This window comes from Chinchilla lanigera, unplaced genomic scaffold (genome assembly GCF_000276665.1).
Source record: "Chinchilla lanigera isolate Chin_1 unplaced genomic scaffold, ChiLan1.0 scaffold00040, whole genome shotgun sequence".
NCBI lineage: Eukaryota > Metazoa > Chordata > Mammalia > Rodentia > Chinchillidae > Chinchilla > Chinchilla lanigera.
In genome coordinates, this window is record NW_004955441.1 from 10,860,694 (window position 1) to 10,877,990 (window position 17,297).

Sequence of the window (17,297 nt, forward strand, 5' to 3'; positions counted from 1 at the left end):
AACTCATTGGGTCACCAACGTTCTAATGCTTTTCCCATTTGGGTTTTCTGGATAAGGATTTGAATCCTGCAAGTGAGAGTGTCCACTGCTAATTTATTAATAACTGCAGAATAGCAGCAGTAAGATTGACATATTTAAATAGACACTGCTGGGCATGGTGGTACATGCCTGTATTCCCAGCATTCGGAAGGATCGCTGTGAGTCTGGGGTACAATAGTGAGTTCAAGGCCAGCCTGAGCTACATAGTGAGACCTTGTCTCAAAAACATTAAAAAAAAAAAAGAAGACACTTACTTCCACAGTTCTTTATAACTTTGGCTACTTACAAGTCTTAAATCCAAAGGAATATTTGTCACTCTTAAAATAATTCACAAGAATATTTTACAAGCTCTGAGGTCAATTTTCAAAATGTAAAAATTGGTAATATTGTTAAACTGAACATTTAGTCTTTAAATTATAGATCAACACTTTTTAATAGAACTTTCTGCCTTGAAGGAAATATTCTACTCTTGTACTATGCAATGTGATGGTCACTAGTTGTATGTGACTATTAAGCACTTGAAATATAACTAGCACAAATGAAGAACTAGATTTTAAATTTCACCTAACTTGAATTGGTTGAAAGTTAAATAGTCGTATGTTGCTACTGGCCATATTGGACAGCAGAGCTGGATATCAGTGAATAACCTGAAAAGAGAAATACTAACTTGAATGTTTAGCTTCAGGTATATTTTCTTTAAAAAAGAATCAGGTATGTTATTTTCAACTTTTGCTTTCTATCATGTTTTTTTACAGTAATTTAAATTCTTACAGCCTGAATATTTTGAGCATAATTTTAAGAGATGAATAAATTCTTTGCATTTTCCAATGCACTGAGGTTACTTCTTATGTAACTTCAAAGCCTAAGGATGAGTGGTAAAACTACCCTTGGACAGTGATGTTTTTAGTACCTGTTCTAGTGAGAGCCACTCGAGAGTACACTGAATGGAAGAGCTGAGTCCAGAGGGATGTACGTGTTAGTCATGCTTATCGGACACAAGACCCAGGAAAGAGGCATTGAGACTTCATTTAGCAACAGAACCTTTACATTTTTTCCTGAAGAATCTGGATAAGTAAGGCAGGTACAAAATCAGTACTGGGTGAGAGGTCCAGACTTTGGCACTTGGCTTTAGTCATGCCTCTTTTTCCCTTTGGAACACTTCCACAAGGCCCTGGGGTCTCACCAATGCACTGGAAAAACACTGGTATGGTTGGAATAACATGGGCCTTGAAGTCAACTTTAATGCCATCCGACTTCATCCCTGTTTATCTCCAGAACACTTTTTTACATCAGTAAACTTGTGGCAATGGTGCTTTTCTGATTTCATGCAGGAGTATATATAATAGTTGATTATAAGACATTTTTTCTACTGCATATTTATTAATACTTACTTGCTACCACTTCCTTCATCTGTATAAGGGAAAATAAATGCCCATAGTTGATCTGGAGTTCTATATTTAAAATTAAAGTTTCAAGGCTTTGTGATATTAGCCCTCATTGAAATAGGTTGAATGTTCTAAGTCCACTCTTAAAAAGATTTTTATACTCTCTGGTATTCTTGGCTTGCAGTTCTGGTCTTCATTGGCAGCCTCTTAGGTTTTATAGACTAAAAGGTATTGATCCTTGGAAACTAGGTTTGGACACACACACACACACACACACACACACACACACATATGATATAACGTAGTACTTTAAAAATATATGCAGCTTAAAATATTATTTGCAGTGTTTCTCAGTGTCCATGGGGGAATTGGTGCCAGGGGTCCAGTGGATACCAGAAACTCAGGATGCAGTCCCTTAGATAACTGGGCATGGTGGTGCATGCCTGCAATCCCAGCACTTGGGAGGCTGAGGCAAGAGGATTGCCATGAGTTTGAGGCCATCCTGGATTACACAGCAAGACGCTGTCTAAAAAAAAAGATACCTCACTATCAAGTCCCTTAGATAAAATGGCATACAACCTACACACATCTGCCTGTAACTTTAAATCATCTCTAGATTACTTATACTTGACACAGTGTAAATATTTATACTGCTGTATTGTTTAGTAAAGAATAAGAAAAGATGCAGTATATATGCCATCTTTTTTCCTGAATGTTTTTAATCTGTACTTATGTTCTACTCAGTTATCAGTTGCTGCTTAACCCTTTGTGCTCTCCCAGAGTTAAGAATTTCCTCAGAAGCTTTTATTACTGGGCTCTCCATGCTTTTGATCTAATAAGAAGCTGTGTCAGAATTCCTAGAGATAAATTAAATTCATGGTTAGGTGCTGACCTAATCACCCGAATAGCTATCTAAATTCCCCCACCCCATGTTTCCTAAATAAGTGATTAAGGTTCTCTGTTGTGGTCACCAAAAGCAAAGCCCCTCCGTCTGCCTTTCCTCATTACTGAAAACTAGGATAAGCAAAAGTCACTAGAGTTGTCATACGACATCCCAGTGGTAATCTAGGCTTCCTTTGGTTGTTTTAGTAACCAGTCCCGCAGGCCCTTTCTCCTCACGGTTAGTGGTGTTTCCACACTAATTTCAATCTGTGCTTAGTTGATATTTACCAATCCTTGACTTTTTAAGAAGCTGTAACTCTCTGGTTATTTATAATGTGGTTTTAGTTTTGTATTTTTGTTTTTGTTTGAGAACTACTACTCAAAGGCTTAGATGCTTTTCTCCCTAAATTCAAATATATTTCAAACATTCAAAATATATAAAACATATTTTAAGCATAGACCTTCAATTCTCAGCACTGAGACTTCCATGTTACTGTGTATAAAGATGAACTTCTGGTATAGTGATTTGTTCACATTATTATATGCTTCAGTTCTATGTTCAACAAATTGCTATGAAAAATGAAATCTTTTTTTTTTTTTTTTTGGTTTTTCTCTGGTACCGGGAACCAAACTCACGACCTTGCGCTTGCCACGCAGGCACTTATGCCGCTGAGCTAAATCCCCAGCCCCCCAAAAATGAAATCTTAATTTTGATTAATGACCTTGCAGAAGCTCAAGGGAAGAAGTCTGCTGTCACTACACCAAAACTTTCGGAAGGGCAGCGTCTGAGCAGTTTGACATTTGGATGCTTTTTATCTCGAGCAAGGAGTCCTCCTCAAATAGTAAAATATGAGGAAATACCTAAGCTATCATCTAAAGAACCTGAATTCACCGAAGGAAAAAACATAGAAGGTACTCATGGACCATTTCAATTTACTTTGACATTTTTTTAAAAAGGAAAAATAATTCTCTAAAAGTTATCCAATATAGCTTAATTTTTTTCCTGACATCTGGACACTTTATGAGAACATAGCTAAAGAGCAGTATCTATAGTTATTTTGAACCTTGCATTGTACCTTGTGTATCTAGTTCTTTTGTGTCTTCTGGGGTTTTTGTCAATGATGCAAAGAAAAAAACTGTTTCTCCTCTCTTAATACTTTTTCCTGCAGCAGGTGGAATAGTTGAAGTTTTTAAATTTACAATTCTATAATTATTAGGGCTGGGAATATAGCTCAGCAGCACAGTGCCTGCCTGGCAAGAGTGAGGTTGTGAGTTCAATTCCTAGTACCCCCTGCCCCAAAAAAATTCCAATTATTTTAGCTGAGTTCAGATTGGAACTATGCATTTTTATTCATTATTTATTGAGAATTTTAGAATAACCAAACAGTAAACATGAAATTAATTCTTGTCTAACAAACTTATAAAGAAATTAACACCAGGGGATAACTTAGTAACTGTTTTGAATTTATCTTTGTTGCTTTAAAGAGGTAAATATGTGTGTAAAGGTTTAGGCCCTGGTCCCGTGTGCAGATTTCTACTCTTTTTCTTGCAGTTTAAATTCTCTAAGTTTTCCTTTGTTGTGAAGCAGCTGGTTTTCACACTTGTAGTACAATCTTTTTTGTTGGCTTTTCCCAAATATTTTAGAGAGACTTGAGTTTGGGAACTTACCTACTTTCAGTTCCAGTTGTCTTTCTTCAAAGGAGACAAATTATAGCTCTAAAAATTGTCTTTATGGCTGGTCATGATATTCCAAAAAGGGCATCAGAAAATTGCTTTGCCACTCACTTTCTTGCCATTACTTGAATTTTCTTTTTCAAGAAGTCGTTTTCATCTTTTCCCACTAATAGTTGAACACAGTTAAACTTTCTTTTTTTTTTTTTTTTACAGTTAAACTTTCTTATACCAAAGCTTTGGCTTCCTTGAAAAAAAAAATTTTTTTTTTCTGTTTTTTAAGCTATAGCTTTGTGCTTATTATGCTTCTGTTTTATCATAATTTTGAAATGTAGTGGAAAGAGGGTTATATGTTTCTTTGTTTCTAAAACTGAACTAAGAGTGTTTTGATTTTTTTGTGGCTTCTTTTTCATTTATTTGTTTTAAGACAGAGTCTTACTCTGTAACTCAGTCTGACCTTGAACTCACTATGTAACCCAGGCTGGCCTGGAACGCATAGCAGTCTTCCTGCCTCAGCCTTGCAAGTGCTGAGATTATAGGCGTGCACTACCATGCCCAGGAAGCCTGCTTTTTCTAATAGTCAAAGTTGCCCTGTTTTACATTTTGCTTCTTTTCTTATCCATTTTACTCCCCAACATATTTCTTTGTAAAAAGAATTTTCATTTGATGCAATTATATGGAAGCGTTAGGGCTCTGTGTTTTATATAAAGCTTAGAGTGTTCAAATTTGTGTTTTAAAAAGGTGCACGCCTAACAAAAGGTAATGTATAACCTTATTCACATAAAATTGAAAGCTTTGCAGTGTATTTATAAAATAAAAGATTTTATTATTAACGACAACATGTTAAAACAATGTATCCTTTTCTAAAAGTGGAAATTCCAGAGAAGTCTGCTGATCACCAGGTTCAAGAAAGCGACAGAGGCCCGAGAACATTGCACCAGGCCCCTTGCAGCTCAGAACAAAACCGGAAAACGAGAACCAGCTGTGCAACAGATGGTGGCACATCCCAGAATTCTGTGGCTCCTGTGAGTGACTGGAGTTCTGACGAGGAAGACGGGAGCAAAGAAAGGCCGAAGTCCAGGTGCACATCCACCCTCTCCAGCCACACGTCGGAGGAGGGTGTCCAGTGTGGCCGGCTGGGGAGCGAGGCGTATCTGACGGCATCTGATGATAGCAGCTCTATATTTGAGGAAGAGACTTTTGGCATAAAGAGGCCAGAACACAAGAAGCTGTATTCTTGGCAACAGGAGGCCCAGTGGAAGGCTCAGAATAGTCTTCTTGGAAAGGGAAGTTGTGAATCAAATAAGAAGGAGCAAGACAGTTCGTCGGATGAACTCAGTAAAAGATTTCAATCCCAGACACTGGATTATTCATCCTCATCTAGTGAGACCAACACTCCGAGTCCTATTTTAACTCCTGCCTTAGCTCCAAAGCATCCTAACTTGCTCCCTGGAAAAGGAGCAGCATTAGTGCCCTCATCACACCTGCCACCCCCAAAGTTAAGGATCCCTAATGTTTTCAGCATAAGTGTAGCGCTCGCCAAAAGGCACTTAAGCCAGCCACAGTTAAGCTCTGACAGGATGTTTGGTACAAACAGAAATGCTATAAGCATGATACGGCCACTGAGACCTCAGGAGACAGACCTAGATCTAGTGGACTGTGACAGTGACATTTTGGAGACTATGGACACAAGTTGTGATGATGGGTTATTTTCCTATGACTCCCTGGAATCGCCGAATTCAGACGACCAGGAAACCTGTGACTCAGCGAAGAAGGCAGCGGGCAGCAAACCCCCTACTCCTCCTCTGCACCGGTTTCCCTCTTGGGTAATTATACTCCTGTGTGGGACACATCCATGGTGGTTCTTTCTCAACGTTCACTTTTAGGTTTCACTTCTTTTCCCGATTTCTTTTCAAATCCAGTTTTGTTCCAACAGTTTCCAGATTCCTGAATATAATTTCCCCTTCTTTTACTCACTGAGTTGTAAGTCAATTGAGAAGACAGATGGAAATCAAAAATTACCTTATTTACTGATAAAAATGATTTTTAGAAAATTGGTGAGCATATGAACTTTCTAATACTGAACTTTGGAATTAGCTAAAATTAGTTCCCCAGGCCCAGGCAGCCCTGGACCATCACAGGCTTCCTTCAAAGAGATGGTGCCTGTGTTAGTTACTTTTCTCTCATTGCTGAAACAAAATACCTGACACCCCAAATTAAGGAAAGAAAGGTTTATTTAGCTCACAGTCTGTGGAGATTTCAGTCCGTAATCAGCTGGCTCTGAGGCAGGGTAGCATGGCACAGGGGCAACAGTTCAAGGTGGCAGAAGACAGCAAAAGCAGCAAGAGCAAAAGTCAGGGAGAGCAAGCCTCTTTTCGTCCCTTATATTGTAAGCAGGCTGCCACCCCTAAGGTGGGTGTAGCACTCACACCATCTCCCTGCCCTCCTCTTGCACAGGATGAGGATGTTTACAAAGTGAGGACCCTGGCTCCCTGCTGAGTTGCTTCATTGATCTTCAAATTGACACAGTGTATCAACCATTACAGTGCTCCTCTAAACTTACAATCTGGAGACCCTGACAGATGCTTATTATCTGTGGGAAAGGAGAGAAGAAAGTTCTGGGCTGTGTGTGTGATGGAGGACAAAGTGAATGGGTGAAGAGAGATTAGGAGCGCTTAATTACTGTCCCTCCACAAAGAGGGAAACATTAGTGGATGGGGAAGAAGGGTTCCTTCTAACCATAATCCTTTTGTGTGATTCTGAACCAGGACCCTTAATTCTTATTGGTCTTACTGGTTTTGTGGTTTGTTTTTTTTTCTTTTGTTTTTCTTCTGGTACCAGGAATCAAACTCATGACCTTGTGCTTGCCAGGCAGGCGCTTTGCCGCTGAGCTAAATCCCCAGCCCCTACTGGTTTTGTTTTGGTTTGGTTTTTTTTAGCTTAGTCATTTTCTTGATTGGGTCAAGGGAAGTTTTATTTTCTTCCTCCTGTGCTTATAAATCATTACTTTAACCAAAGCATCTTCCTACAGATCTAGAATAGAAGAAAAACTTAATGGAAACAATGACCTTTACCACAGTAATTAGCTCATCGAATGGTAATACTTCTTAGGAGTGTCTATATTGCTAGATTTAAAAAATTCTTCCAGTATTTGAAACAAAGTGAATTGGTCTAGTTTGTAGGTTAAAGTTTTCTTTTACATATTGTCATAATGTAACCATTGGCCTCCGAAGAAACATCTGGATTGTGGACTTTTTGGCTTTTAGAGTCATGTTCTTTTATTATTATTATTTTAAATTTAGTAACTGCTCTAATTTTAAGCAAATTAGAGAAGCCGTGTTTTTCTAGTATAAATTCAGACAATAAGGTATATCTGCTTTTATATGCTTTCAAGAGAAGATTTCATTTCAACAGCTACATGAAACTGCCTATAGTTTATTGCTAAATTCTGTATGGCAAAAAAAAAAAAAAATGATGGAAATTAATTGCATGTGAATCTTTGGAATTTCAGTTATGTTATGCTTCAGGCAGTAATAAGTTGAAATGTTGCATTTTTATTATGTTGAGATTTTCAGAAATTTAAGTTAGACTTTCAAGTTTGTTTTATTTGGCAAACCATTTTACTACTTTTTTGCCTTTCTTGCTTCTCTTCTGAATAAATTCAGACCTGAAAAAGTAACATTCTTTTTCAAAAGCCTTCCAGGACACTGGCCAAATTTGAGGTTTTATTTCTGTGTTTGGGAGTTATTTTCAGGTTCCAAGGAATTTTGGTTACCTCAACTAATAAATATTTATTTGAAGACGTAACCTCTCCCCCTTGTGTTGGAATACAATAGTGATGGTAGTGAGATAGCCTCTGATTCACCAGCACCTCTGGCCATCTGTATAGAGATCAGGGATACCCATTGCCCCTGCTCCAGAGGATCAGCTGCTCTCCTTTACAGCGATTCTCTTTCTACTCCCTCTCACCCTGCCTTGCCCTCTAACTGCCTCACCCCTCCTTACTGTCCTACTTCTTTAGTCTTTGTGATCAGCCCACTCTGCCCTTAGTCTCTGTGTATGTGTCTTACAACTAGCTGCTCAGAGAAACCGCATCTCATTCAGTGAGCTGCTCTTCAGTCTAAAGTGCCTCTGAGTGTCAGAGATCTTCTGCCATTTACCTCTTGGGCCACTGACTGGCCTGCAGGAGGATGGCACTGGTAGTCTGCTATGCCCCGGTCCAGCCAACTGTACCCAGCTTAGACCCATTACAAAATGCAGGACACCATGACTATGGAACCACTGAGGGACCCTTTTCTCATGGGGCAGGGGCAGGGCTAATAGCCTTCCCAGTACCCATGTCAGAGACCTTTCTCAGGGAAGAGGAGAAAACAAAATAACCTACTTCAGAACAAAATTATATTACAAATTTCAGTCCAGTTTTCCAAATCATTTATTATCTGACCCTGAGGACTTTACTGGTTGATTGAAGTATACATTGAAATAAGAAGGGGAGAGCATTTAGTGCCACTCTGTCTGTGATTTCTGACTTTGTTTTTTCTTTAACCAAGTTCCAGAATGGTAAAATATTAAAGAAGGTATTTATTTGTGTTCAGCAATTGTGAATAGTTTCTGACTTCTGGTTAAGCTATTCAAAGTTTTTCTTTAACCACATTCTAAAATGGTAGAAAATTAAAGATGAATCAGGCTTTATGAATAAACTTTCTTGTACTTGTTCTCTTTATCTTCAAAAGAATTCAAAATTTGGGAACAAAGATAAATAATGGGGTGACTAATGGATGGGGAAATGTCTACAGAATTATTCACAAGGATGTGTTTTATGTATAAGAATGCTGCACTCTAGGAATACTAAATGAAGAACAAATAAAAATGTATGTATTGAAGGTAATAATTTCTTTGCTTTAAAAACCCTCTTCCAATCTCTCTTTTGTGTTAGGAAGGGAGAATTTATGCTGTAGCCAAATCAGGCATTCGAATGTCTGAGGCCTTCAATATGGAGAATGTTAACAAAAGTAAGTGCTTTTGCATGCTATGATGTAGATTAGACTTGAGGACATTATACTAAGTGATAGCATAAAACAAACAGGTCATGTAGTCCAAAAAGGCAGGTACTGGGTGATTCCACCTTACTGAGGTAGCCACGGTAGTCGGATTCACAGATACAGGATGTAGAATAGTAGCTGCCTGGGCTGGGAGAGGGAGAAAAGGGGGATTTCAGATTTGGAAGGTGAAAAAGCTCTAGAGATTTGCTTTATAACAATGTGAATATACTTAACATTACTGAATTGTACACTTTAAAATGATTGAGATGGTAAATTCTATTTTATGCATTATTTTTACCACAATAAAAAAGTTTAAAATATATGTGATTTGGTATTGCTGTTTCACTAGCCAAGAACTTCCCAAATGTCTAAATTCATTGAAATAAATCTAATAATATAAATTTTCAAAAACTTCTTTCTAAGGTTACTGCTTTATGTTTTAAAATGGAAATTAGTATAGAGGCACAAGTACATTCAACTCTGATTGAGATAGTACCTCACTAAATTTTTACCTGAAAGAGGAGAGTATGGAGAAACCGTGGCATTGTAGCTGTTTAAAACTGTAAAAAATAATGATTTCAATGTCTTTTTCTCCCTTTCTACCAAAAACTACACAGAAACAGTATATACTCATTATAAAAAATAAAACCTAAGAACTCTAAACTGTCTGGAATTAAGAGAAAGCTTTTCCTAGGGTCCCTATCCTACCACTCACCCATATCTCAGAGGTAACTGTTGGTATTCTCTTCCTTCTCAGCCGCCATCTGTTCGTACCACTCAGGAAATTATATTCTAACCATTCAACTTCAGATTCATCTGATAAAGACTAAGAATCATGATGATGTTTTAACAGCATGTCAGGAATAGGACTATGAATCATTTATGTCTGCATAGGTTCTGCTCATTGAGCCACTTGGTACCTAGTTTTATTTCTTCAGCTCAGTGTGCATGGATGGGCTGAAGAAATCAAAGCTGTGGTTCTTGCTCTCAAGGAGCTTACAGCCTACCTGGGAAACCAGCACATATGAGAAAACAGTGGGGCTGGGAATGTAGCTCAGTGGCATCGTGCCTGCCTCGCAAGTATGAGGTCTGAGTTCAATTCCTGGTACCTAAATAAATAAACCAATAAATACTGTTTGAGAAAATAATGAACCATGTAAAAAAAAAAGTCCGTATGTAAACCTGGAAGTGCTGTAGTTCATAAAGCAGACTGTATAATCAGTAATCGCATGTGTTAGTCCAATTTCTCTTTAATTAGCAGTCATGCTAATTCATGTTCATAAGAAACAGGCCAATGTACTAGTTAGGAGGGTTTTTTTTAAAAAAAATGTTGTTTTCTGTTCCAGATTGTGCGACCATGCTTTCCTATACCACGTCCGGACTCTATACATCTCTGATATACAAGAACTTGACAACCCCAGTGTACACAACGTTAAAAGGGGTAACTCACCATTAGTGTTAAACATGTGGTTCTCTTCATCACGCATCAGAAAACTGTCTCTTCGAGCTCCAGATTCCATGCTTAACGTTTGACCCAGCCTCCTTTGTAGAGAGTTTCAGAAGACTGTGTTAACATAGAATAAAAAAGAAAAACTGGAAAGCGCTGGAGAAGATATTTATTCTTCCCAGCATTAAAGGGCTGTATCCACTGCATGTGATTCCTGCTCGCCCCCTGCCCCAGGCTGTTAATTGTTGAAAGGAAACATTATTAATGATGTAATGGAAACTCCAAATTTATAAAGATCTCTGTGTCAGCGCCAGGGCCCTCTTCCTTGCCAGCAGTACCTAATTAAAATGAGTCTTGTCAGATACTGACAGTCTTATGTTTTCAGGAATCTTTTCTAATTGACCACTGCCTTGCTAATTAAAATTTGGGGTTTGACCACATGACTCCACAACGGTAAAATATGTTCTTGTATTCCTTCCGAAAACTCATATTCCATGGCCGCTTTCTGTAAAACATTGGACTTCTGAAGAGAAGTAACTTTAGAGGTGTATACAGAGAGGCTGCTCTGCTTTTCTTTAGAAGGCGACCCAAATAAGTAGCAGCCCTTTCCAGGATGACTCCTCGTCGGAAGATGAGGACGGCTCCAGGTGCAGCTCACAGACGTCGGAGTCCGAGCCGCGCAGCCGCAGTGGGCCTGGCAGCCCCAGGGCCTTGAAGCGAGGTGAGCCCACAGCGGAGCCGAGCGGGCCACCCATGCCCCCAGAGCGTTTGCCCAGAGTTTTAACTCCATAACAGGATTTTAAAAAAGAATCTGGAAAGACTTGCTTAAATCCATGGTGAAAGATACATTAGCCTAGGCCCAAGATAGTTTTTTTTTTCTTAATTCTCCACGATATCAGACAAACCACATATTCTTTTTCTTTTCTTTTCTTTTTGTCTTTTTGAGACAGGGTCTCGTTATGCAGTTCAGGCTGACCTTGAGCTCACTTTGTACTCCAGATTGGTCTCGAACTCCGACGATCTCCTGCCTCAGCCTCCCGAGTGCTGGGATTATAGGCATGCACCACCACCCCAGGCAAACCACATATTCTTAAAATTTTATTTTATTGCCTTGTCTATAGGAGAGGGATCACTTTTTGTGGGAATAAAGAGAGATCCTTGGCCAAACTAAGGTTTTCTTTCTTTATAGTTACCTTGTGGAATTTTAGGTAATTTGGGGGATAGATTTATTTCAATTAAATGTTTCTATTGCTAAATGTCAGCAAATACATCTGAAAATGTGTTGGAAGGCCGGGCATGGTGGCGCACTCCTGTAATCCCAGCACTTAGGAGGCTGAGGCAGGAGCTGTGAGTTCCTCATTCATTGCTGTGAGTTTGAGGTCTGCCTGGGCTACAAAGTTAGTTCAAGGCCAGCCTGAACTTCATAGTGAGACCTTGTCTCACTAAGAAAGAGAGAGAGAGAGAGAGAGAGAGAGAGAGAGAGAGAGAGAGAGAGAGAGAGAAAAGAAAGAAAGAAAGAAAGAAAGAAAGAAAGAAAGAAAAGAAAGACAGACAGACAGACAGACAGAAGGAAAGAAAGAAAGAAAGAAAGAGAAAAAGAAAAAAGAAAGAAAGAAAATGTGTTGGTTAATCTAATGCTAAACTGGGAATCAACCACAACTTTACTTGAGGCATGCCTACGGTTACTAGTGGGTTTTGAAGGAATTTCATGCACAGGTAGAGGTCACTGAGAGGGAGAATCCCACCGAATGACTCTTGTGTCATGGAAAGACTTCCATGCATGTTGTGTGTGTACTTGTTTGCAAACTATCTCCAAGGACTCCTGGGGATTTTCAAACCCCCCAACTTTAACTGGAGCTGCTAAGCCTTCCTTGGTTTTAATATTTTGGGTGTCTGCTGGTTGTCTTGCATCCATTTTGTCCCCCATAAACAGAATCAGGATATGTCACAGTCTTGCTCAGAGTATTATACCGTGGTGGTTCCTCATAGTAGCCATGAGGCATTTCGTTATTTTTTTTTGTTTGACCTCATCTCTTCCTTACTCTTCTCTCCGCTCTGCTGTACTAGCTTGTTGCTTAAGACACACCAGCATGCTTTTATAGCAGGACCTTTACACTACTGTTTCCTCCACTCGATATTCTTGCCCCACGGGTCTGTGCAGCTGACTCCCTCACTTCCTCCAGGACTCGGCTCAAATCCTGCTTCCACAGTGAGATCCACCACGACCACACCATTCCAAGTGTATCCTTGCCCTCCCACGTGGCTCTCTGTGGTCACTTTGGTTGGCTGTGTGTTGTGCTTCCCGTAGCTGTTCCGTTAAATGTTTGTCATCTGTCTCCCTCCGCTAGAATCTATGTTCTGTCAGGGCTGAAGTTTGTTTTGTGTCCTCTCTATTCCTAGCACCTCGGACAGTGCCTGGCACACTGACCCAGGGCTGGGAGCTGAGATTTGCCTTCCACCATTGCCTCTGCCTAGCTATTTTGCTTTGCTTTGAACAAATCCTCATCTCTGGGCCTTGATCTCCTTCAAGAATGAGGACATTAACCAGGATAAGCTCTGAGACCCCTAACTTCTGTTATTCCATGAAAAATAATGATACCGTGAAAGAGAAAGTTACTTTGTCTGAATTAAATAAGGGTAGTGTTACAAGAGTGTCATTACCCTAATATATCTTTTAACTGCTGACAAACATTAAATAATTGCTGGATACGATAATAAATAATGACCTTAGATCTTTGATTTTGCTATTTCAAATTCTCCAATTATAGGCATCCTGTAAATGTGTCATACAACTCACAAGTAATTTTTTATTGAGGCGACTGAATTATTGTGAAAATATTCCATTGAATTTTACTTTATAGCTACTGGCAAATGAAATAGTCATCTTATGTCTTTAAGACTTATTGCTTCTGTTTTATGAAAGATTTTAAAAATCTGTAAATTAGTAGTTTGACTTACATAAAATATAGAAATCATGTTTTTAATGTGGTTGCTTTAGAAGTAATTACAGAAATTAAGTGGTTTAAAATGTGATTATGAAAATCTTTAATGCTCATTAAAGATGCAACATGTTTATGTATCAATTTGTAAATACCTATTTTCTTGCTTAATAAAAGCTGCATTACCAGACTATTGCACATATTTTATATGTGTAAAAACAGCTGTGGTTGAAATGAAACCAAAGTATCATTTATATTCCTTTGACTCGGATATTTACATGATACTCTCCATCCCTTAGTTCTGCTTTCTGCCTTAAAAGCTCTTCACGGCCCAAGGAATGAGAATAAATCTAGTGTAGGGTGGTTTATGGGTTAGGACTCGTTGCTTTCCATAGAACTAACAGCCACTGTTTGGACCACCGCAGGGTTAAAAGCCGACCTGGTGTATTTCTTTGTATTTCTAGGCGTGTCTCTGAGCTCCGTGGCTTCTGAGAGTGACTACGCTATCCCTCCGGATGCCTACTCCACAGACACACAGTGCTTGCAGCCCGAGCAGAAGCTCCCCAAAACCTGCTCCTCGTCCAGTGACAATGGGAAAAATGTAAACAGTCAGATTTTTAAAAATTAGTGAATCAGGGGCTGGGGATTTAGCTCAGAGGCATAGCGCCTGCCTGGCAAGCGCAAGGTCATGAGTTCGATTCCCGGTACCGGAGAAAAACCAAAAACCAAAAAAAAAAAAAAAAAAAGAATTAGTGAATCAATTAGTTTGAGCCATTAAAATGAAACTTTAATTTTTTTAAAAATTAGGAACAACTGGAAAAATCTGGCTATCTATTAAAAATGAGTGGGAAAGCCAAGACTTGGAAGCGGAGGTGGTTTGTTCTGAAAGGAGGTGAATTACTTTACTATAAATCTCCGGTGAGTGGAAACCATTTGCCATTTAGAACTGAATTCCATAAACTATAAATCAAACTCCTGGCTGGTTTACTTCCCTGTAATGCAGTTAATTTTCAATGACTAGTTGTTCCATTTTCTGAATGCCCCTGACAACATAATAACATTTTTTCTTCAGATACTTGTTCCTTGAATTTTTCTATGTAACATAAATGAGTTTTCTGCAAAAATTACGATCTTTGGCGTAGATGGGCTAATGATACAAAACATTTCTTATTGTCGCTGTTACAGGTACTCTTTTTACATGTGACTTTCTTCCTTCCATACAGAGCGATGTAATTAGAAAACCCCAGGGCCATATTGAACTAAGTGCATCCTGCAGTATTTTAAGAGGAGATAACAAACAAACAGTTCAGGTACACGTGTACATTTATTTATTTGTGTATGCAAAACTCAGTCATCAGTTATCCAAACTACCGGACAGGAGATTGGCTGATTCAGAGTTTTCTTGATTCAGTGTTGAGTCAGGCTGATGTTTAAAGGTATATAACACTCTATAGCTTTTTAGTTAAAGCTGTAATTTAAGCTAAGCTTATGTTGGGTAACTGGCACTGTAACTTTACATTTTCTTCCTTTATGACCTTCTTTCTCTGTATTTAATCTTGTAGGAATTTTCAGGTCTCAAAATGTGAAGCTATTTTAGGGAAGAATTATCTGATAAATGAATCCCAAGTAAGACAGTAATAGAATGTGTTACTAACAATACATTCAGGAGTGTGTGTGTGTTTTAATCCTTGAACCTGGTGGGAAAGCTGTTGGTGAGTAGCAAGGCCATCCCGCCAAATCATGCCAGCGAAGTAGCCATTGGCCATTTGATCCACACAGCAGGTTTTAATTTAACAAAACCTATTAAATTAAAAAATAAGGCTGTTGAGATAGTGTGGTACATGTGACTTAAATTCAAATACTTGATTTCTGAAATGCTTTCTATGACTCGTATTTTCTTATCATGCTCCGTTGGAGGGTGGAGGATGCCATTTTCCAGAAAGGTACATTATCAGTGTTCCGAGTGGACTAAGAAATCCTCAGAGATTTAGAAGAGTGAATCAGGGAAGGCTTTGTCTTGGAGCATTTCTGTTAAGAATCTTTTGTAAGCTTCTGAAATATTTGGAAGATTTGCAGTGTGTTCAATTTGCACACATCGAAAAAGTGTGAGTTTATAATATCTGGTCACTTGTTAGCTCCAAGAATAATTTCTCTTCTTGTGCTTGTGTGCATGGTCCTCTCATTTTGCTTGTATTCACTTTTTTTGGTTGCTAAAACTGTACTATTATAGTCTTGTCATTCTGCCCCTCATTTCAACCAGTAACTTTGTAGCAAGTTTAATGGAGAAAATGAAAACATGATGAATGAAGATATAAAATCATGACCCCAAAATTTAATATGTGAAAAGTATCAAACCAAAGTAAAAAAATTATTCAATAAAAGTTGAATTATAATTTTCAGAAAGTAGTTCATGTACTCTAAATTATTATGGAGTCATTTACTTAGAACCTAGGACTTCAGGTTTAGCTTATTTGCTTTCACAGTAAGTATGGAAGTGTGAGGAAGGGAGAAGTAAATGTTAAAATCCTAAATCTTCGCACTTACCTTTCTGATCCCATTCTAGCTGACCACTGAAAAACACACGTACTACCTGACTGCAGATTCTCCCAATATACTGGAAGAATGGATTAAAGTGTTGCAGAATGCTCTCCGAGTACAGGCTGCTAACCCACTCTTCCTGCAGTCTGAGGGCAAACCAGCAGTGAAAGGACTGCTCACTAAGGTAGGAAACTGTGTGCATAGCACTGTCCCAGGCACCTGCCTCAACTGGAACCTGGATTATGAAAAATGGGTGGCAGAGAATGTATGTGTTACATACTCTTACTGTTTTAGGGTGTGGAAAAGTGTTTTAAAAGATGCCCAAGGCAAAAACCATAAAGATGAAAAGTGACCAATTTTACCTCAATTAAAAGACATAAAAATGATAATGTTCTACTAAAAATCTTACAACCAAAGTTTTAAAAGACACGAAAAACTTGGGAAAGGTGCTTGAAAAGTGTGAGTTCCAGTTAATAACCTTAATATTCAACAAGCTTTTTCTGATTAGTAAAAATTTTTACCAAGGGAGGAGAAGAACAAATGAGAGAGAAGCAGAGATAAGAAATGTGAACAATCCATAGCATCAGGAAAACCATTTTATTATCACCAATAATTTTGTAACGTACAAATTGAAATAATGGTATCATTTTAAAAATCTTATGAAAGAAAAGATATTTTTAAACATTTTGAAACCTAGTAGTTACACATTAAGAAATCTGCTATGATGCTGGGAATGGTGGTACATCCCTGTAATCCTAACACTTCGGAAGCTGAGGCAGTAGGATCGCCATGAATTTGAGGCCAGCCTGGGCTCATAGTGAGTTCAAGGCCAACCTGAATTACAGAGCAAGACCCTGTCTCAAAAAATAAAAAAAAGAAAGAAATATGCTATGACACGGTTGTTCATAGAAAACAATTGTGCAGTGTCTTGGCCTGCATGTTAAGTTGGTAAATAGTTCTGGATGAACAAATACAGACTATTTTGAAAATATATCATTTGATCCAGCAGTCTCAGTTCAAGAAGTTTATCTTTAGGAAATGGTCTTAATTTGCAAAAGATCTAAGTATAAATATGTCCATTACTGCATGTTTTCTTTCACCTATTTTTAATAATAAGGTATAATTAATGTTATGAAATACACAGTTTTGAAAGTTATTAATGTTAGTATACTAACATATAGAATATATTTATTGCACAGCATGGTTTGTAATACAGAAAAAATAGGGGTTAACTTAAAGTAGGGTAGGGAATAGCTTAAATAAATGTTTATACAATCATATAATACTTTACTGTGTGACCTTTTAAATATTAAATGCTACCGTGTGGCCTTTCAATGCTGTAGAAATATGCTGT

At 38.3% G+C, this 17,297-nt stretch overlaps 1 protein-coding gene across 11 annotated transcripts in view; it reads left to right on the plus strand.

Annotated features, from left to right (window-relative positions):
* Plekhh2 (pleckstrin homology domain containing, family H (with MyTH4 domain) member 2) overlaps nucleotides 1-17,297 on the plus strand; it is a 102,243-nt gene that overhangs the window by 41,712 nt on the left and 43,234 nt on the right. For 9 of the 11 annotated variants that reach the window (XR_262069.2, XM_005390928.2, XM_005390933.2 and 6 more), the window contains exons 7-15: nucleotides 3,036-3,218; nucleotides 4,848-5,803; nucleotides 8,914-8,989; nucleotides 10,366-10,460; nucleotides 11,046-11,187; nucleotides 13,870-14,006; nucleotides 14,213-14,323; nucleotides 14,629-14,715; nucleotides 15,969-16,127. Coding sequence is in view for 10 of the 11 variants with exons in the window: in XM_005390928.2 (XP_005390985.1) it covers nucleotides 3,036-3,218; nucleotides 4,848-5,803; nucleotides 8,914-8,989; nucleotides 10,366-10,460; nucleotides 11,046-11,187; nucleotides 13,870-14,006; nucleotides 14,213-14,323; nucleotides 14,629-14,715; nucleotides 15,969-16,127 (1,946 nt within the window). In the remaining variant the exon portion in view is untranslated. The remainder of the gene's footprint in view (nucleotides 1-3,035; nucleotides 3,219-4,847; nucleotides 5,804-8,913; nucleotides 8,990-10,365; nucleotides 10,461-11,045; nucleotides 11,188-13,869; nucleotides 14,007-14,212; nucleotides 14,324-14,628; nucleotides 14,716-15,968; nucleotides 16,128-17,297) is intronic. The other 2 variants (XM_005390925.2, XM_013517541.1) reach the window with 2 other exon arrangements.